General features: G+C 41.9%; 1 protein-coding gene across 1 annotated transcript in view; it reads right to left on the reverse strand.

Moving 5' to 3' along the window:
- Nucleotides 1–19,570, reverse strand: part of LOC126263228 (pickpocket protein 28-like) — a 200,097-nt gene extending 180,527 nt beyond the window's left edge. Inside the window, exons 1-2 of the mRNA XM_049960311.1 lie at nt 19,497–19,570; nt 8,781–8,894 (exon numbers count right to left, since the gene is read on the reverse strand). Coding sequence (XP_049816268.1) covers nt 8,781–8,894; nt 19,497–19,570 — 188 coding nt within the window. The remainder of the gene's footprint in view (nt 1–8,780; nt 8,895–19,496) is intronic.
- Nucleotides 19,571–22,192: the final 2,622 nt, after the last annotated feature.

The following is a 22,192-nucleotide window of genomic DNA, read 5'->3' on the forward strand; positions in this document are numbered from 1 at the left end:
CCCAATCCTATTCAATACCTCCTCATTAGTTACGTGATCTACCCACCTTATCTTCAGCATTCTTCTGTAGCACCACATTTCGAAAGCTTCTATTCTCTTCTTGTCCAAACTATTTATCGTCCATGTATCACTTCCATACATGGCTACACTCCACACAAAAACTTTCAGAAAAGACTTCCTGACACTTAAATCTATACTCGATGTTAACAAATTTCTCTTCTTCAGAAACGATTTCCATGCCATTGCCAGTCTACATTTTATATCCTCTCTACTTCGACCATCATCAGTTATTTTACTCCCTAAATAGCAAAACTCCTTTAATACTTTAAGTGTCTCATTTCCTAATCTAATCCCCTCAGCATCACCCGATTTAATTTGACTACATTGCATTATCCTCGTTTTGCTTTTGTTGATGTTCATCTTATATCCTTCTTTCAAGACACTGTCCATTCCGTTCAACTGCTCTTCCAAGTCCTTTGCTGTCTCTGACAGAATTACAATGTCATCGGCGAACCTCAAAGTTTTTACTTCTTCTCCATGAATTTTAATACCTCTTTCGAATTTTTCTTTTGTTTCCCTTACTGCTTGCTCAATATACAGATTGAATAACATCTGGAAGAGGCTACAAGGAGTGACTCCTTTCCCAACCACTGCTTCCCTTTCATGCCCCTCGACTCTTATAACTGCCATCTGGTTTCTGTACAAATTGTAAATAGCCTTTCGCTCCTTGTATTTTACCCCTGCCACATTCAGAATTTGAAAGAGAGTATTCCAGTTAACATTGTCAAAAGCTTTCTCTAAGTCTACAAATGCTAGAAACGTAGGTTTGCCTTTTCTTAATCTTTCTTCTAAGATAAGTCGTAAGGTTAGTATTGCCTCACGTGTTCCAACATTTCTACGGAATCCAAACTGATCTTCCCCGAGGTCCGCTTCTACCAGTTTTTCCATTCGTCTGTAAAGAATTCGCGTTAGTATTTTGCAGCTGTGACTTATGAAACTGATAGTTCGATAATTTTCACATCTGTCAACACCTGCTTTCTTTGGGAATGGAATTATTATATTCTTCTTGAAGTCTGTGGGTATTTCGCCTGTCTCATACATCTTGCTCACCAGATGGTAGAGTTTTGTCATGACTGGCTCTCCCAAGGCCATCAGTGGTTCTAGTGGAATGTTGTCTACTCCCGGGGCCTTATTTCGACTCAGGTCTTTCAGTGCTCTGTCAAACTCTTCACGCAGTATCTCATCTCCCATTTCATCTTCATCTACATCCTGTTCCATTTCCATAATATTGTCCTCAAGTACATCGTCCTTGTATAAACCGTCTATATACTCCTTCCACCTTTCTGCCTTCCCTTCTTTCCTTAGAACTGGGTTTCCATCTGAGCTCTTGATATTCATACAAGTGGTTCTCTTCTCTCCAAAGGTCTCTTTAATTTTCCTGTAGGCAGTATCTATCTTACCCCTAGTGAGACAAGCCTCTACATCCTTACATTTGTCCTCTAGCCATCCCTGCTTAGCCATTTTGCACTTCCTGTCGATCTCATTTTTGAGACGTTTGTATTCCTTTTTGCCTGCTTCATTTACTGCATTTTTATATTTTCTCCTTTCATCAATTAAATTCAATATTTCTTCTGTTACCCAAGGATTTCTATTAGCCCTCGTCTTTTTACCTACTTGATCCTCTGCTGCCTTCACTACTTCATCCCTCAGAGCTACCCATTCTTCTTCTACTGTATGTCTTTCCCCCATTCCTGTCAATTGTTTCTTTATGCTCTCCCTGAAACTCTCTACAATCTCTGATTCTTTCAGTTTATCCAGGTCCCATCTCCTTAAATTCCCACCTTTTTGCAGTTTCTTCAGTTTCAATCTGCAGTTCATAACCAATAGATTGTGGTCAGAATCCACATCTGCACCTGGAAATGTCTTACAATTTAAAACCTGGTTCCTAAATCTCTGTCTTACCATTATATAATCTATTTGATACCTTTTAGTATCTCCAGGATTCTTCCAGGTATGCAACCTTCTTTTATGAACTGTGTTACAATAAAGGAATTCAAGAGTCAAAACATCCAAAACGGAACGCAAGAGCCATAACATGTGGTATATGAGTAGAACAAATAGGAGGTCCGTACATTTTGAGATCCCTTCGTTACAAGTCGCTGTTCCAAACGGACGTTGCACCACGACAAAGACACAAATTGTAATACAGAGAACAGACACGTCAATGAACGGACGGTCAGTTCACAACTTTTTGAGAAAAAAAAATATTGGGCACGAGGGAGGTTGGAGCACAGATATTTCCTTTGCAGTCCAACACCGTAACCATGTAACCCAAACGCGGCGTCTGTTTTTGCACATTTAAAGCAAGGAGCGTTCACTGTTTCTATTACGCTTTTTTTGTAGTTCAGTACAACTTCTTTCTGTTTTCGAGCTTGACCTGTGTTCGCGGGCTCTCCATTGGGCCATCTTACCACTTAATCTGAGAGAGGTGCTATGGGGAGTTTCCCTTGTGAGACACAATTATGAAAACTGGTGAGATACCGCCTTGCACGCCACGTCGCAAGTACTGAAACTGAAATCTGAGTTTTGATAGCCATATTATTATTCCTAACAGCAGCAAGTTGCAGAGCAAACGAGAGCTCCGTGCGCACAGGTAGGCCAATAAATTTAATTGCCATAATGTTCTACAACCAGAGGTTGTAGAGACTTCCATGGAGAGCATTAGGGAACGACTGACAAGAATGGGGGAAAGAAATACAGTAGAAGAAGAATGAGTAGCTTTGAGAGATGAAATAGTGAAAGCAGCAGAGCATCAAGTAGGTAAAAAGACAAGGGCTAATAGAAATTCTTGGGTAACAGAAGAAGTATTGAATTTAATTGATGAAAGGAGACAATACAAAAATGCAGTAAATGAAGCAGGCAAAAAGGAATACAAATGTCTCAAAAAAGAGATCGACAGGAAGTGCAAAATGGCTAAGCAGGGATGGCTAGAGAACAAATGTAAGGATGTAGAGGCGTATATCACTAGGGGTAAGATAGATGCTGCCTACAGGAAAATTAAAGAGGCCTTTGGAGGAAAGAGAACCACTTACATGAATATCAAGAGCTCAGATGGAAACCCAGTTCTAAGCAAAGAAGGGAAAGCACAAAGGTGGAAGGAGTATATAGAGGGTCTATACAAGGACGATGTTCTTGAGGACAATATTATGGAAATGGAAGAGGAGGTAATTGAAGATGAAATGGGAGATATGATACTGCGTGAAGAGTTTGACAGATCACTGAAAGACCTAAGTCGAAATAAGGCCCCGGGAGGAGACAACATTCCATTAGAACTACTAATAGGCTTGGGAGAGCCAGCCCTGACAAAACTCTACCATCTTGTTAGCAAGATGTACGAGACAGGCGAAATACCCTCAGACTTCAAGAAGAATATAATAATTCCAATCCCAAAGAAAGCAGGTGTTGACAGATGTGAATATTACCGAACTATCAGTTTAATAAGCCACGGCTGCAAAATACTAACACGAATTCTTTTCAAACGAATGGAAAAACTGGTAGATGCCGACCTCGGGGAAGATCAGTTTTGATTCGGTAGAAATGTTGGAACACGTGAGACAATACTGACCCTACGACTTATCTTAGAATATAGATTACGGAACGGCGAACCTACGTTTCTAGCATTTGTAGACTTGGAGGAAGTTTTTGACATTGTTGACTGGAATACTCTCTTTCAAATTCTGAAGGTGGCAGGGGTAAAATACAAGGAGCGAAAGGCTGTTTACAATTTGTACAGAAACCAGATGGCAGTTGTAAGATTCGAGAGGCATGAAAGGGAAGCAGTGGTTGGGAAGGGAGTGAGACAGGGTTGTAGCCTATCCCCGATGTTATTCAATCTGCATATTGAGCATGCAGTAAAGGAAACAAAAGAAAAATTCGGAATAGGAATTAAAATCCATGGAGAAGAAATAAAACTTTGAAATTCGCCGATGACCTTGTAATTCTTCCAGGAAAGGACCTGGAAGAGCAGCTGAACGGAATGGACAGTGTCTTAAAACGACGATATGAGATGAACATCAACAAAAGCAAAACGAGGATAATGGATTGTAGTCGAATTAAATCGGGCGATGCTGAGGGACTTAGATTAGGAAATGAGACACTTAAAGTAGTAAAGGAGTTTTGCTATTTGGGAGTAAAATAACTGATGATGGTCGAAGTAGAGAGGATATAAAATGTAGACTGACAATGGCAAAGAAATCGTTTCTGAAGAAGAGAAATTTGTTAACATGGAGTATAGGTTTAAGTGTCAGGAAGTCGTTTCTGAAAGTATTTGTATGGAGTGTAGCCACGTATGGAAGTGAAACGTGGACGATAAATAGTGTGGACAAGAAGAGAATAGAAGCTTTCAAAATGTGGTGCTACAGAAGAATGCTGAAGATTAGATGGGTAGATCACTCAACTAATGAGAAGGTATTGAATAGAATTGGGGAGAAGAGGAGTTTGTGGCACAACTTGACTAGAAGAAGGGACCGGTTGGTAGGACACATGCTGAGGCTTCAAGGGATCACCAATTTAGTAATGGAGGGCAGCGTGGAGGGTAAAAATCGTATAGGGAGACCAAGAGATGAATACACTAAGCAGATTCAGAAGGATGTAGATTGCAGTAGGTACAGGGAGATGAAGAAGCTTGCACAGGATAGAGTAGCATGGAGAGCTGCATCTAACCAGTGTCAGGACTGAAGACCACAACAACAACAACAATATTGATGTCCATTGTAATGCCCAGTGAAGGGCAGTGTGTATTTTTGAAAATAATGCTAGTATCAGTTCAGAGGTTAAACATCAATAAAATAATTTGGTAAAGTGCTGTCTTGTGAATTTAAAGCAATTTTATCAGAAAGTCAGATGCGTTAATTTTTATGTTTATTCGCTATGTAACTGTAATGACAGTTCTTGTACAGTTATTGTATGCAAGACTTAAGGTACAGATTATCAGTATTCAGGGCCGACATTTTAAACGGAGTCATTTTGTTTTGTATTCAGATGGCGTATGTAAATTTGGTTGAAAACAATTTGCTTTCCCACAACGAATTATTCGATGTACCGGCTAGTCTGGATTTTACATCGCGTAGTCTGAGCTCCGCATATATTTCACATTATTCTGTTGCCCTGCACTGAGTTGTACATATATAATTCTTACACATTTCTGAAATACCAGCTTGACACTTACGAACAAGAGTTTGAAAGAAACTTTCAGGATAAGCCCCAGTTGGTTAGCGGAGCTCTTCACTGTCGCTGGGAGCTTCAGTGTTTGAATAGGTGTACGTTTTCAGTCTAGATAAAGCCCTAACGCTTTTCTCTTGTACACTGATCAGCCAAAACGTTATTACCACCTGTTTAATAGCTTGTTTGTCCGTCTTTGGAACGGAATACCTCACTGATACTGCATATCAGGGATCCGACTGTTTGTTGGCGGGTTTATGAAGGTATGTAGCATTACATGTCTACGCACAGGTTGTAAAGGTAACACCGACCACCTTAAACGGTAATCGACGCTAACGTTAAACCTCTGCTAGGAATGTTTGAGAAAGTTGTGTCCTTGAGATAACCTAATGGGAAAAGAAGAATCAGGTTGAGATTCATTTCCAAAACACTCCAGGACAGTATAACCAACAGTAAAAAATGGGTGAGGAACAGACGTTCTTCCAGCACAAAAGCAAATTGTAATATTACATATTGATATTGGTCGCCAGCCTAATTAGGCATTCTTGTATCAAGCAATATAATTGTGGTGTCACAGCCAGACACCACACTTGCTAGGTGGTAGCTTAAATCGGCCGCGGTCCATTAGTACATGTCGGACCCGCGTGTCGCCACTGTGTGATCGCAGACCGAGCGCCAACACACGGCAGGTCTCGAGAGACGTACTAGAACTCGCCCCAGTTGTACGACGACGTCGCTAGCGACTATACGGACGAAGCCTTTGCTCTCATTTGCCGAGAGACAGTTAGAATAGCCTTCAGATAAGTCCATGTCTACGACCTAGCAAGGCGCCATTAGCCTTATATAGCTGGTATCTAAAGAGTCTCACTTGTATCGCCACAATCTCCAGATGTCTCATCAAGAACGATGTATACAAAGGATGGATTAAAAGTTACGTAGTCCAGAAGCTACGTACTTTTCTTTATAGCATTCATTAAGTCTCCTGTTTCAGACCTCACTCCATCCTTCGTGAGTTAGCGCGTGCATCTTGGCCGCCTCTTTCAATTAGTGTGCGTAGTGTTGGCAAGTCTGCTGACACTACAATAATAAAGCAGAAGTGCTAAGGATAACCTAACATTCCTTGACACACACCCTAAACTCTTTCCTTATATCTGTTCACAATACAACACAGTAACATAACCTTACAGATAAATATACTGCTAACGTGGTAGTCAGACAAACAAATGGCCAATGACATATCAAACAGTAACATATGCCTCTCAACAACACGTACCTTAAGTGAACTAGATGCCGCAGTTTATAGAATCCGCGACACCCAGAGGCCACTGTCATGAGCCTCGATTGGCCGCCGTATTCTCCGGATCTGAACACATGCGACTTCCTTTTTGTGGAGCTATATTAAAGACAAGGTGGACAACAACATCACCGAAACCACTGAAAACTGCCATTCAGGAGGCCATCGACAGCAGCGATGTTCCGACACTTCAGCGGATCATATAGAATTTCGCTATTCATCTACGCCATATCATCGCCAATGATGGCAGACATATCGAATATGTCATTACCTAAATCCGAATATCTGTAGTGACGTTTACAAGTTGAATAAAGTATATGCACGCCGTAGTTTGTAACTAATTTATGTTTTTTTTTCATATGTTCAATAATTGTCGCCGTGTAACTCATTGGCTGTCCTGGATTTAATCAAATGATGACATGATTTCTGGCTGTTAAATCAAAAAGGTTGCACTCGTATTGATATTATCAATATAAAAAGAAGTGCGTTACGCGTAATCATTGGACAAATATATTATACTAGAACCGACATGTGATTACATTTTCCCGGGTTTCCGGGTTCGATTCCCGGCGGGGTCAGGGATTTTCTCTGCCTCGTGATGGCTGGGTGTTGTGTGCTGTCCTTAGGTTAGTTAGGTTTAAGTAGTTCTAAGTTCTAGGGGACTGATGACCATAGATGTTAAGTCCCATAGTGCTCAGAGCCATTTGAACCATATTTTTGATTACATTTTCACGCAATTTGGGTGCATAGATCCTGAGAAATCAGTACCCAGAACAACCGCCTCTGGCCGTAATAACGGCCTTTTGAGTCATACAGAGCTTGGATGGCGTGTACAGGTACAGCTGCTCATGCAGCTTCAACACGGTACCACAGTTCATCAAGAGTGGTGACTGGAGTATTGTAACGAGCCAGTTGCTCGGCCACTATTGACCAGACGTTTTCAATTGGTGAGAGATCTGGAGAATGAGCTGGCCAGGGGAGCAGTCGAACATTTTCTGTATCCAGAAAGGCCCGTACAGGACCTACAACATGCGGTGGTGCATTATCCTGCTGAAACGTAGGGTTTTGCAGGGATCGAATGACGGGTAGAGCCACGGGTCGTAACACATCTGAAATGTAACGTCCACTGTTCAAAGTGCCGTCAATACGAACAAGAAGTCACCGAGACGTGTAACCAATGGCATCCCATACCATCACGCCGGGTGATACACCAGTATGGCGATGACGAATACACGCTTCCAATGTGCGTTCACCGCGATGTCGCCAAACACGGAGGCGACCATCATGATGCTGTAAACAGAACCTGGGTTCATCCGAAAAAATGACGTTTTGCCATTCGCGCATCCAGGTTCGTCGTTGGGTACACCATCGCAGGCGCTCCTGTCTGTGGTGCAGCGTCAAGGGTAACCGCAGCCATGGTCTCCGAGCTGGTAGTCCATGCTGCTGTAACCGTCGTCGAACTGTTCGTGCAGATGGTTGTTGTCTTGCAAATGTCCCCATCTGTTGACACAGGGATCGAAACGTGACTGCATGATCCGTTACAGCCATGCGGATAAGATGCCTGTCATCTCAACTGCTAGTGATACGAGGCCGTTGGGATCCAGCACGGCGTTCCGTATCACCCTCCTGAACCCACCGATTCCATATTCTGCTAACAGTTATTGGATCTCGACCAACGCGAGCAGCAGTGTCGCGATACGATAAACCGCAATCGCGATAGGCTACAATCCGACTTTTATCAAAGACGAAAACGTGATGGTATGCATTTCTCCTCCTTACACGAGGCATCACAACACCGTTTCACCAGGCAACGCCGGTCAACTGCTGTTTGTGTATGAGAATTCGGTTGGAAACTTCCCTCATGTCAGCACGTTGTAGGTGTCACCACGGGCGCCAACCTTGTGTGAATTCTCTGAAAAGCTAATCATGTGCATATCACAGCATCTTCTTCCTGTCGGTTAAATTTCGCGTCAGTAGCAGGTCATCTTCGTGGTGTAGCAATTTCAATGGCCAGTACTGTATGTTGAATGGATAAGAAATAAAGGTTTGAGACCGTTTTGTGTACCGCCCATCACATAAAGTTCTTGCAGCATGACATGTTCTCAAACTTCCCGAATTAGTTAAATCAAAAATATCAATTTCAGTATCTTGCCCTTTCTTGGATGAATATCTGCGTGCACCTGTGGGCAGAATCTTAGCAATTGATAAATGTCACAGTTGTAAACACAGGAAGAAGGTTAAGAGTAGTTTCCAGGAGACACGGTACCTCTGAGCGAGCGGTTTCCCCGGCTCCCCCACGTACTTGAGGCCGTGCAGGCTGGTGCTTCCGCAAAACTCCCTGAAGTAGTCCCAGACCCTCAGCAGGCAGCCACCGCGCGTCCTGGAGACAGGTGGAAGGAACTCGCTTTAACAGGCGCGAGACCAGTGTCAGCTGGTAAAAGAACTGTAGCACTGCCTCTGCGCATTTACGAGGGTGAGTCAAATGAAAAACTTAAATTTGTAATAACAAATTGAAATTTCGCGCCGTTATCCTGTAAGTTGGTAAGCCTGCTACAAACAGCGTGCAGAATGGCTTGTAGGTGGCAGCATAGTGCAGATGTACACATACTGTCGCAGTATCAGTATAAAGGTGGCCGCCCCATTTGCGACTTGCACCAGGGAAGAACAGCTTTCTGTTACTCGGTTTTTGCATAGTGGAGGTGTGAAACCTGTTGAAATTCATCGACGATTGAAGATTCAGTACGGTGATGCATGTTTGTCACAGCAGCAAGTCTACGAATGGAGTAGGAAGTTCGCAAATGGTGTGACTTCAGTGGAAGATGGTCCTCGTCCAGGTCAGGCACAACGAGTTGTGACTCCACAGAACATTGTAGCAGTTGAAGCCATACTGAAGGAAAACCGCCGAGTGACACTGAATGACATTGCAGCATGTTTACAGATTAGTCATGGGTCAGCACACCACATTGTGTATGATGTGCTCCAGTTTCACAAAGTGTCTGCAAGATGGATGCCATGGCAGCTGACTCCTGAAATGAGAGAACGACGTGTTGATGCTTGTGAAGAACGTCTTCGGCGCTTTGAACGAGAAGAATCGTTACTGGGGACGAAACCTGGGTTCACTTCCACTAACCGGAAACGAAGAGAGCGTGCAAGGAATGGCGCCATTCCTCATCACCAAAACCAAAGAAGTTTCGAACAGAACCATCAGCAGGGAAGGTTATGTTGACTGTTTTGGAACGAAGAAGGCGTCATTTTGGAGTATTACATGCCTAGAGGGACCACTGTCACCAGTGCATCATACACAGATCTCCTAAAGAATCATCTGCGGCCTGCAGTCAAATCAAAGCGACGTGGATTGCTGTCATCAGGTGTCCTTTTGCAACATGACAATGCAAGGCCCGTACAACAGTTGCAACAATCACAGACCTGCATTTTGAGTGTCTTCCTCATCCACCATACTCACCAGACCTTGCCCCAAGTGATTTCCATATGTCTAGACCACTTAAAGACGCAATGGGAGTAAAGAAATTCCGTTCTGATGAAGAGGTACGCCACGTGGTGCATGAGTTGTTGCGCGGACTACCAAACGAATTTTTTTCTAAAGGAATTTATGCACTTTGTAAGCGCTGGAGGACTTGCATTGAGTGTGGGGGAGATTATGTTGAAAAGTGATACAGCTTTGTACCACTTATGCACAATAAATAATATTTTAAAAAATATTTAAGGTTTTCATTTGACTCACCCTCGTATCTGTCTCGCCAAGAAGAAGTCTGAAACAATCTCCAAAGACCAAGCCTTGTTAGCCGCCCCAAGGGGAAGACGTGCTTTGTCGGCACTTCACGATTTTCACCTGTTTTGTGGGATAAACTGACGGTGCAGTGTTCATCTTTGGCATGCCATTGTAGAAACTGTCACGTGCAAACCTTACGTTTATGTATACATATTGGTCGACGTCTGCGTTTTCCTTTTACATTCGTGTGAGATCACATGTCAGACAAATTCTCTCCGAACATTTAGGTTCTTACATTTTACGTTCAGCCTAAATGAACTTGTGTGTTATTTCGGCACTATGTTTTACTGGTCGCTTCAAAACTCTGTGTGCATCGTGAAGTATTGTATAGTTCCGAATATTGAGAGCCATGAAAAACATAGTTCACACTATATCATCGGTCGTAAAGTACACTTGTGCTTCTACAAAATCTGGCTTTTTGGATCCTTATTCAGACTAGCGTTCCTCTGATTTCTACACTGAAGAGCCAAAGAAACTGGTACACCTGCCTTATATCGAGTAGGGGCCCCGCGTGAACGCAGAAGTGCCGCAGCACGACGTGGCATGGACTCGACTAATGTCTGAAGTAGCGATGGAGGGAATTGACACCATGATTCCTGCAGGGTTTTCCATAAATCCGTAAGTGTACGAGGGGCTGGAGATCTCTTCTGAAGAGCACGTTCCAAGGCATTCCCAGATATGCTGAATAATGTTCATGTCTGGGGAGTTTGGTGGCCAAAGTATATAATCTCAAAAGAGTGTTCCTGGAGCCACTCTGTAGAAATGCTGGACGTCTGGTGTGTCTCACTGTCCTGCTGGAATTGCCCAAGTCCGTCGGAATGCACAATGGACATGAATGGATGGAGGTGATCAGACAGGATGTTTACGTACATGTCGTATCTAGAAGTATCAGGGGTCCCACATCACTCCAACTGCACACGCTCCACACCATTACAGAGTCTCCACCAGCTTGAACAGTGTCCTGGTGACATACAGGGTCCATGGATTCATAAGGTTGTCTCCGTACCGGTACACGTCCATCCCCTCGATACAATTTGAAAGGAGACTCGCCCGACCAGGCAACATGTTTCTAATCATCAACAGTCCAATGTCGGTGTTGAAGGGCTAAGGCGATGGGTAACCTTTGAGTCATGCAGTCATCAAGGGTACACGAGTGTGCATTCGGCTCCGAAAGCCCATATCGATGATGTTTCGTCGAGTAGTTCGTACGCTGACACTTGTTGATGACCCACATTGAAATCTCCAGCAATTTGCGGAACAGTTGCACCTCTGTCACGATGAACGATTCCCTTCGGTCGTCGCTAGTCCCGTTCTTGTAGGATTTTTTTCCAGCCGCAGAAATGTCAGAGACTTGATGTTTTACCGGATTCCTGATATTCACGGTACACTCGTGAAATGGTCGTACGGGAATATCCCACTCGTGCCCCGACTATAACACCACCCATTTAAATTTTGGTAACCTTCCATTGTAGCAGCAGTAACCGATCTAACGACTGCGCCAGACACTCGTTGTCTCATATAGGCGTTGCCAACCGCAGTTCCTCATTCTTGCCTGTTTTCATATCTCTGTGTTTGAATACGTGTGGCTATACCAGTTTCTTTGGCGCTTCAGTACATATCATCAGTCGTAAACTACACTTGTGCTTCAATAAAATTTGTCTTTTTAAATCCTCACCCAGACCGTCGTTCTCCTGATTTATACATATGTACGGTATCTAGGTAATTTAAAACGCTTCTTTCAGAATTTTCGGATGCCCACGCATGTTGCTTGTAACGTATTTCGTAGTATCAACGACTGTGAGCTACGGCTGCGTATTCTAAACATTTATAGCTACAATTTCTTGTTGAGAAAATCATTTTCTTGCAGTTACAGTGTAGATGTTTAAGTGATTAGTGCAGCAGTTACACTGTACTCCGCTTACTGACCTGTTTGTTAAGGGCATTGTTGAAAGCATATGCACAAAGACGACTGCTGTCACGTAATACTGTTTTTTGTGTGTGTTATAACTGCCATATCATGTTACAGTTAGGTTCCGCTTCAACAGCTGTGTACTTTGTCGCAAATTGCCACTGTTTTAATGTCTGCTATGCGAGTCTATTAGTGAGCATAACTTTCAATAGACAAAGTTAGTTGCTGAGAATCACTCTGCAGCTCCAGTTCTTGCAATCCTTGATCCTGCACAGCCCCTTCAATCGGTGAGGTTAATTTTAAGTTCTTTGTTCACAAAAATATTCCACCCGTCATAATGTTGCCCTACTGTCGACGCTCTTCTTGGGGACGGGATAAGTAAATTGCTGCACGTAAGCAGCTGCTGTCAAGTGATTGGAAGCTGCTGCGAACGACTGTGTTCTGCGGATACTATCTGCTCTGCAGGCAATAAAGGGCGCTTCACCGTTCGTCGATCTTACTGTGAGTGGTGGGCCAGCGGTAGGTCTACGTGCTCTATACAATGGAGACTGGGACCAGAGAAAACATAGGCTGCGACACTGATCCCGATAATTAATAATTCTGAGGTGCTGGTCCTGCTGAAAATGTAACGGAGGCTTGCCGACACACATGATCTTTTCAAAAGCCAGCTATGTCCCACGTCAGGTTGGAGCAAGCCCAAAAAAGTGGGGTTCTATAGTCAGCAGTTCGAATACACAGTGTATAATGGTATCCCTTTCCTTCACTATGGCTTCAACTGCTGCAATGTTCTGTGGAGTCACAACTCGTTGTGCTTGGCCTGGACGAGGAGCATCTTCCACTGAAGTCACACCGTTCGCGAACTTCCTACTCCATTCGTAGACTTGCTACTGTGACAAACATGCATCACCGTACTGAACCTTCATTCGTCGATGAATTTCAACAGGTTTCACACCTTCATTACGCAAAAACCGAATAACAGAACGCTGTTCTTCCCTGGTCGCAATTGGGGCGGCCACCTTTATCCAACTTACAGGATAACGGCGAGAAATTTCGATTTGTTATTACAAATTTAAGGTTTTCATTTGACTCACCCTCGTATATATACAGGGTGAGTCACCTAACATTGCCGCTGGATATATTTCGTAAACCACATCAAATACTGACGAATCGATTCCACAGACCGAACGTGAGGAGAGGGGCTAGTGTAATTGGTTAATACAAACCATAAAAAAATGCACGGAAGTATGTTTTTTAACACAAACCTACGTTTTTTTAAATGGAACCACGTTAGTTTTGTTAGCACATCTGAACATATAAACAAATACGTAATCAGTGCTGTTTGTTGCATTGTAAAATGTTAATTACATCCGGAGATATTGTAACCTAAAGTTGACGCTTGAGTACCACTCCTCCGCTGTTCGATCGTGTGTATCGGAGAGCACCGAATTACGTAGGGATCCAAAGGGAACGGTGATGGACCTTAGGTACAGAAGAGACTGGAACAGCACATTACGTCCACATGCTAACACCTTTTTATTGGTCTTTTTCACTGACGCACATGTACATTACCATGATGGGTGAGGTACACGTACACACGTGGTTTCCGTTTTCAATTACGGAGTGGAATAGAGTGTGTCCCGACATGTCAGTCCAATAGATGTTCAATGTGGTGGCCATCATGTACCGTGTGTACCGTGATGTGCCTACAACCCCAGAGGATATGAAACAACGTATTGTGGCAGCCTGCGGTGACATTACACCAGATGTACTGCGGCGTGTACGACATTCATTACGCCAGAGATTGCAATTGTGTGCAGCAAATGATGGCCACCACATTGAACATCTATTGGCCTGACATGTCGGGACACACTCTATTCCACTCCGTAATTGAAAACGGAGACCACGTGTGTACGTGTACCACACCCCTCATGGTAATGTACATGTGCGTCAGTGAAAAAGACCAATAAAAAGGTGTTAGCATGTGGACGTAATGTGCTGTTCCAGTCTCTTCTGTACCTAAGGTCCATCACCGTTCCCTTTGGATCCCTACGTAATTCGGTGCTCTCCGATACACACGGTCGAACAGCGGAGGAGTGGTACTCAAGCGTCAACTTTAGGTTACAATATCTCCGAATGTAATTAACATTTTACAATGCAACAAACGGCACTGATTACGTATTTGTTTATATGTTCAGATGTGCTAACAAAACTAACGTGGTTCCATTTAAAAAAACGTAGGTTTGTGTTAAAAACATACTTCCGTGCATTTTTGTATAGTTTGTATTAAACAATTACACTAGCCCCTCTCCTCACGTTCGGTCTGTGGAATCGGTTCGTCAGTATTTGATGTGGTTTACGAAATATATCCAGCGGTAACGTTAGGTGACTCACCCTGTATATATTGTATTTTGAGAAAACATTTGTTCGTTTGATAGGCAAAAAAGTTATGATTATGAAAAGTGCAGCAGAAATACTCGCCCCTTGTTTATTACCATATGCTTGAAACCGTTTTACAGCACCTCGAGCTATTAATATAATATTGAAGGTTCGCACTTTATACAGGATGTTTGGACATTATCGTTACGAACGTCTAGGACTTGAAGAGGGAAGTGAGTACATAATAATTTGGACAGAAATCCATGTTCGGAAACGTACTGTCTCCGTGCTATAGGCGACTGAAAACATGTTTACTAGGTAGGCATGTAACAGGGTAGCCATAGTTGGGGTCCACAACGTCTCATTCCATCACATGCCCTTCTCACCACAGTTACGCAACAGCTTCGAGAAAGTATAACTTCACCGTCAGCAGGCGTGACTGTGGTGTCCTAAGAAGACGCCGAACACCCGAAGTGGAAGCGCCGTTCTGCATCACGTTGAAGAGAATCCGTCTTCTTTGGCCATTAATGAAGAATGGAACTGTAAAACAAGTGATGTTCTGGGTGACGTCTAATAGATTGCTTGTAAAATTGGTCGTCTTACCAACACGTCTTCGAATGGCTGTAGCAGGGAAACGGTACGTTTCCGGACGTGGGTTCCAGTTCAAAATATTTTCTACTCACTCCCCTCTACAAGGCCTCGCAATTTGTAACGAGAATTTTCAAACACCCTGTATGGCATAGCTGTGATTGACAGTAAAGGCTAATCACATTTTCTTCGGGTATCTAGACACTACAATGATATCTTTAGATTTTTCTCCATAGAGAGTGGCGTACTGAATGCTGTTCGCTAGGAGGAAGAGGGAAAGTGGAAACAAAATGTCTGCAGGAAAATGTGAAGAAACTGCAAAGGAAATGGTGGTCAGAGGGGCAGTTTCAGAAACAAGAAAAGTCAAAACAACTTTCGACCAAATTTAAAGCGAGGGTGTCATCATTACGAGTGTAAAAAGGAGGTAAAGATTACATTGATATGTAGAGATTACACTGAGAACCTTTACGAGGAGAAGGAACTGTTTGCTGACGTTATAGAAGAAAGATATGGTATCTATTTGGAGACATAGGGAATACTGTATTTAGAGTCAGAGTTTGAGACAGCCTACGAAAAGTTATTCAGGCAAGTGTAATACAATCAATGATGTGGGAGAGATAGCGTCGGACCTTTGGCAGAATATCACCGCCGGCCGCGGTGGCCGAGCGGTTCTAGGCGCTCAGTCCGGGACCGCGCGACTGTTACGGTCGCAGGTTCGAATCCTGCCTCGGGCATGGATGTTTGTGATGTCCTTAGGTTAGTTAGGTTCAAGTAGTTCTAGGTTCTAGGGGACTGATGACCACAGCTGTTAAGTCCCATAGTGCTCAGAGCCCAAAGAATATCACCCATGCAACTGCGAAGATACTGATTTGATTTAATTAATTATTCATTCCATAGACACACAAAAGAGGGGATTCTCTGGGTGTGGAACATGTCAGATAAACACATTACAAATATATAATTAAGGAAATTTCAGTTTCATTAATTTTAGTGATCCTCAGTCAATAAACAGTAAAATTATGTACATGAATTAAAACTAAACTTCTAATATTTACTCGTTTAATACTTACATCTGCTTTCATTAAATCCACTATTCACACAGTAGCTAGTTACTTGGCTATTACAACCAACTATTGTCAAAAATTAAGGTAAATTATTAATTTCAATGATCCTCAGTTAAGAACAGTCAAATTATGTACAAGATTTAAAATTAAACTTTCACTATTTACAGACTTACGACTTACACCTGCTTTCCATACATCCATCAATCACACAGTAGGTAGTTACTTGACTGTTACAACCGAGTATTCTCAAAAATTAAAGTATAATAAATTTTCATTAAAATGGTCTTCTGCACTTGTTGAGAATTTCATGAATGGAATAGGAGCTGGCCACCAAAAATTCTTTTAAATTATGTTTAAATTGTGCCTTGTCTGAAACTAAACTCTTAATGGTTGCTGGTAACTTATTGAAATTATGCGTTGCTGAATACTAGACTCCTTTATGGGTAAGAGTAAGTGATTTTAAATATTTATGTATATTGTTCTTATACTGATACTGTGTGCTAATCAGTTAGTTGGAAAAAGAGATGTATTATTTACAACAAACTTCATTAAGGAATAAATATACTGAGAAGCTGTGGTTAGTATGCCCAATTCTTTGAATAGGTTTCGACATGATGTTCTTGGATTTACGCTACACATTACTCTTATTATACGCTTCTGTACTCTAAAAATTTTTCTCAGTTTGTGGAGTTACCCCAAAATATACCATACGACATAATGGAGTGAAAATAAGCAAAATATGCCATTTTTTTATATTTATATCTCCTACATCTGACATCATTCGCATTGCAAACACAGACTTGTTTAGAAACTTTAGCAGTTCGTTAATATGTCGCTCCCAACTGAATTTATTATCAAGTTGTAATCCCAAGAATTTTACACTCTCAACTTCTCCTATTTCCATGTCATCATATTTTATACGCCGACTAGAAGGAAATCTTTTGGGAGTTCTGAACTGTATGTAGTGGGTCTTTTCAAAGTTAATGACAGCGAATTGGCTATGAACCACTTATTAATGTCAGTAAAAATCTGATTAGCTACCCTTTCTAGCTACCCTTTGATTTATTATTTATTGCAATGTTTATATCATCTGCAAATAAGACAAACTTGGCATCTGGTAATGTAACAGATGACAGGTCATTAATATACACAAGAAAAAGTAGTGGATCTAGTATGGAACCTTGGGGAACACCACATGTAATTTCTTCCCAGTCAGATGATGTCTGATTGCCTACTGCTTAAGTGTTACATAATGACACCCTTTGTTTTCTACTAGTAAGATATGACTGAAACCACTTTGCAGCACTACCAGTGATGCCATAATGTTTTAATTTACTTAAAAGAATGGTGTGATTCACACAGTCAAAAGCCTTTGACAGTTCACAGAATATGCCAGTTGCCTTTAATTTGTTGTCTAATGAATTAGGGACATTTTCAATTAAGTGTAAATAGCCTTCTCAATATCAGAACCTTTAAGATACCCAAACTGTGACTTTGACAGCATGTTATTTTCACTAAGGTGCTTAAGTAGATGCTTGAACATAACCTTTTCGAAGATTTTTGAAAAAGCTGGCAAAAGTGAGATCGGTCGGTAATTTGACGGCATTTCTTTGTCCCCTTTCTTGTGGAGAGGTATAACTTCAGCATATTTAAGCCAGTCCGGGAATGTTTCTGTGAGAAATGATTGATTACACAAACAACTTAAGATATAACTAAGCTCACATGAACACTCTTTTATTAACTTTGTTGATATGTTATCATAACCACTAAAATGCTTTAATTTCAAGGACTTTATGATTGATTCTATTTCTTTTGGTGAAGTAAGTGTCAATTCAATTTTACTTAGATTGCTTGTGTGCACTAATCTTAGATATTCCACTACATTATTTACTGAACCTGACAACCCCATGGTACCAGTAACAGAGACAAAATTACCGAAATTCAAAAAAATAAGGAGTGACACTTAAATTAGAAGTGGAAGAGTACCAATGATAGGATTCGCTGATGACATAACTACCTTTGGTGAAAGCAGAAAAGATATAAAAACTGTTAAATGGAATAAGCAGACTACTGACCTCATGTTAGGGATTGAGAGTGAACCAAACCAAGATGAAGGTAATGGAGAGCAGTAGAAACGAGGATAGCGAGAAACTTATCGAAATTCTGGACCAAGTCGTTGAGGAAGAAGTAAAGGAATACTGATGGCTTGAAAGCAAAATGACGAATGATTGACGAAGCAACTACATAAAAAGCACACTGGCACGGGAAAAGTTAACAAAAATCTACTAGCACCAAACGTAGGTCTTAATTTCAGGAGAAAATTTTTGAGAATGTGTGCATGGATCACTGCATTGTACGAAAGTGAATCAAGGACTGTGGGAAAACCGGGAGAGAAGAAAACCGAAGAGTTTGACGTGTGGTGTTAGAGAAGCATGCCGAAAATTAAGCTGACTGATGAAATAAGAAATGAAGAGGTCCTCCGCAGAATCGGTAGCAGAGAAATATATGGAAAATACTGACTAGAAAAGTGGACATAAACATAGGATATGTGTTAAGACATCAGGGGAAAACTGTCATGGGAGTAGAGGGAGCCTCGAAGGGCAAAAACTGTAGCGGCTAGTAGAGATCGAAACAGGTATAAGTAACAGATACAGGTGCAGATATTTCTGTACGTGGTACCTTAATATGTACACACATCAGTGTGTTGGCTGCTTTTGCTCTGCGCCGTAATCTTCCCACAAACACGTCACAAAGCTTGCGACCTGATGTATTGTCCACGGTCGTACTGCACCGTTAAGAGGACAACACCTTTTAGCATAGACTAACTGTTTTGCGTCCACGTGACCACACTTCACCACCTGACTTGGTGTCCAGGGGAAAATAAGCATTAATGGTTTACCCTTGCCACATGCACTTGGAGGTACTAACCAATCCAAAAACATACGACTTGTTTTGGCTATAATTATTAGTCTGCAAGTGACGTAAATATTGATGTAACCTTGTTCAATACACCGTACACAGTCACCAGTAGAAATATATGCACTTATACCCGTTAAGCCCTCTATATACAACAAGTAATTAAATACGTGCTACTAGAGATGAAGAACCTGGAACAAGAGAGTACACACACACATCAAACCAGTCAGAAGACTAATGTACCATAAAATAAATTCAGTCCATTCGCGTACCGGCTGTTTGGAGTCTCTTTGAGTCTCTACTGCTCGCTGTTACGTGCAGTGCAGGCTGCGTACTCACCGATCGACACCGGTGGGGTCGGAGTCGCTGTCGCCCAGAACGTAGACGGTCGGCCGCTTCTCGTAAGCGTCCATCGTGCTGTGAGCGTCGTTATCCACTGACTGGCCGCCCACAACGGCAGATGTCGTGAGCTGGGCGTGCCCTTCTGACACGCTACCGACAGGTGCGTGCGACAATATAAGCCGCCCATGTGACACTTGAGTGTCTCCCGGCGCTGCGATGTTCAAACAACAAACGGCGTTGCAGCTGGATTATGGTGTCGTTATGATGCCATTGGCGCGATGTTACGAACATTCCGAATTTTTTGAATAGACCTTCTATGTGTGATAACAGGAGTGTCGAAGAAAGAACGATGAATGGTACGCTATAATGTAGGAATTAACATCCTGGTTCACGTTGACCGGTACCTAAAAGGAAATGCGCAAGCCATGGCACGAAAAAGAGCCCCGAAACATCACAAACCACTTTCGCCCTGAACTACCCTCTCCACACATTGTGAGTAGGCGCGTCATTGGGCCGTTGGTACCCAAGATGCTTCGCATCATTTGAAAGAGGAAAAACTGCAATTCGTCGGATCACACTTCACACTTTTACTGAGATACTGACTAGTTTTTGTGTCATCTCAGACCTTGTAGACGTGCAGCTTGATGAGACGCTGTGAACAATGGCCTTTTGCCAGCAGAAAAATTATGAAGAATGACTTTGAAATTATTATTCAGTGTTTTTCTGTAAATGGTGTCACTCTCAATTTCAGAAAGACACAACATATTCAGTTTTGCACGTGTAGAGATTCTACACTAATTATAAGTAGACCTATAACATATGATGAAGAAATAATAACTAGTTTGGAAACTTTAGAATTTTTTGGTGTCCATGTTGATGAGAATTTAAATTGGAAAGAAACTTCTGGAGCCCTTCGCAGATTTAGTCCTTGGGCATTTGCACTTCGAATCATTGCAAATCTTCGGGAGAGACAAATCAGTCACCTAACGTATTTTCATTTAATAATGTCTTAAGGAATCACGAGGGGCGTTCAATATGTAATGGGTCATACTTTTTTCTCGGCCAGTTTCTGTTAAAGAAATGCTGAATTTATTGTGGGACATCGTGGAATATTCCTGCTTCAACCTCTATAGTTGCATGCAGTTCCGGTAGGAGGCGGCGCTATACGCAGCCTTCAAAATGGCGTCTGTAACGGAGGTACGTTACAAGCAGAGAGCTGTCATTGAATTTCGTATGGCAGAAAATCAGATCGTTGAAGATGCTCACAGGCGTTTGTGGAATGCTTACAGAACCCTGGTAGTGAACAAAAGCACAATGACTCGTTGAGCGAAGGGTCTGTCATCATCGCAACATTTGATACAATTGAAATTCTACTCACCTTGTAAGAGGTCCATGATTAAGGAATTTGTTGCTAGCGCATTCGAGCAGATGTAATTTCGATGGATTGCTCATGCACTGCCTGCGATATGTAAGCTATAAGAGAATCTCAGACCAGAGAGCAGTGTTGTCAGCAGCAGGAACTGTGTAGCAGTAGGAGTAAGTAGTTGCTAGCGAGCAGTCTGGTGTATCGTGTTGGCTGGGCCGGTCGTGTGGAGCGATGGCGGAGCCTGATCGTTGTAGTATAAGGTAAAAGCAGCCTCGCGCATATGTAATATTGTTATATCAAGTCCCATGTAAATGTTTTTAAAAAATCTCTTAATAATCATCTTTCTCATAAAAAGTAACTTTTGACAATAATTCATTTCAATTTAAAGAATTTACTAATTTCTCCAATCCTTGGTTATCCCGATTATTGAAAAGAAAAATCAGTTGTTTCTTTTTATACATGACAAATCTATCGGCCAGCATTGCACTGAGCTGCGCCAGAAAAATTTCTTACAGGAGCAGATATATACGCGTTATCCCGCGACCTAATTGAGGTAAGATTTTTCAATTTATTCAGAATGAAGTTTCAGGGCCATGACGCAGCACTGCTGACGTCCAAAATTTACCAGTTTAAATTTACAGTCAATTATTGAAAGGTTATAAGTGAGTCGCAGTTTAATTGAGAGGTTAGTCACATTGTATTATTGGTAGGTTACGGAATTTATCTATTGGGCAGTTACACTGAATGAAATAAATAATTATATTGTTTTTACTGTTGGGAGGTTACGGAATTTATTTTGTGGGGAGGTTACAACCTCTCCTTCTGAAATTAGGAAGATAATAAACTCTCTCAAGAATAAAAGCTCACATGGAATTGACGGCATTCCCAGCAGGATAATAAAGCTTGTTCCCAAGAAATAAGTGGGATTCTTACCCACATATGTAATAGCTCTCTGAAGCAGGGTATTTTTCCAGATAGACTGAAGTATGCCATTGTTAAACCACTGCACAAAAAAGGGGATACGTCTGATGTCAACAACTATCGCCCTATCTCTCTTCTGACTGCCTTATCCCAAATTCTTGAAAAAGTAATGTATTGTAGAGTAGTTTCACACCTTTGTAAAAATGAAGTTTTAGCAAAATGTCAGTTTGGTTTCCAGAAGGGTTTTTCAACGGAAAATGCTATATATACTTTCAGTAATGAAATATTAAATGCTCTGAGTAACTGGAAGTCACCTGTTGGGATTTTTTGTGATCTATCAAAGGCTTTTGATTGTGTAAATCACGGAATACTTATAGATAACCTCAAGTACTGTGGTATGAATGGG

Source organism: Schistocerca nitens, chromosome 6 (genome assembly GCF_023898315.1).
Source record: "Schistocerca nitens isolate TAMUIC-IGC-003100 chromosome 6, iqSchNite1.1, whole genome shotgun sequence".
Classification (NCBI taxonomy): Eukaryota; Metazoa; Arthropoda; class Insecta; order Orthoptera; family Acrididae; genus Schistocerca; species Schistocerca nitens.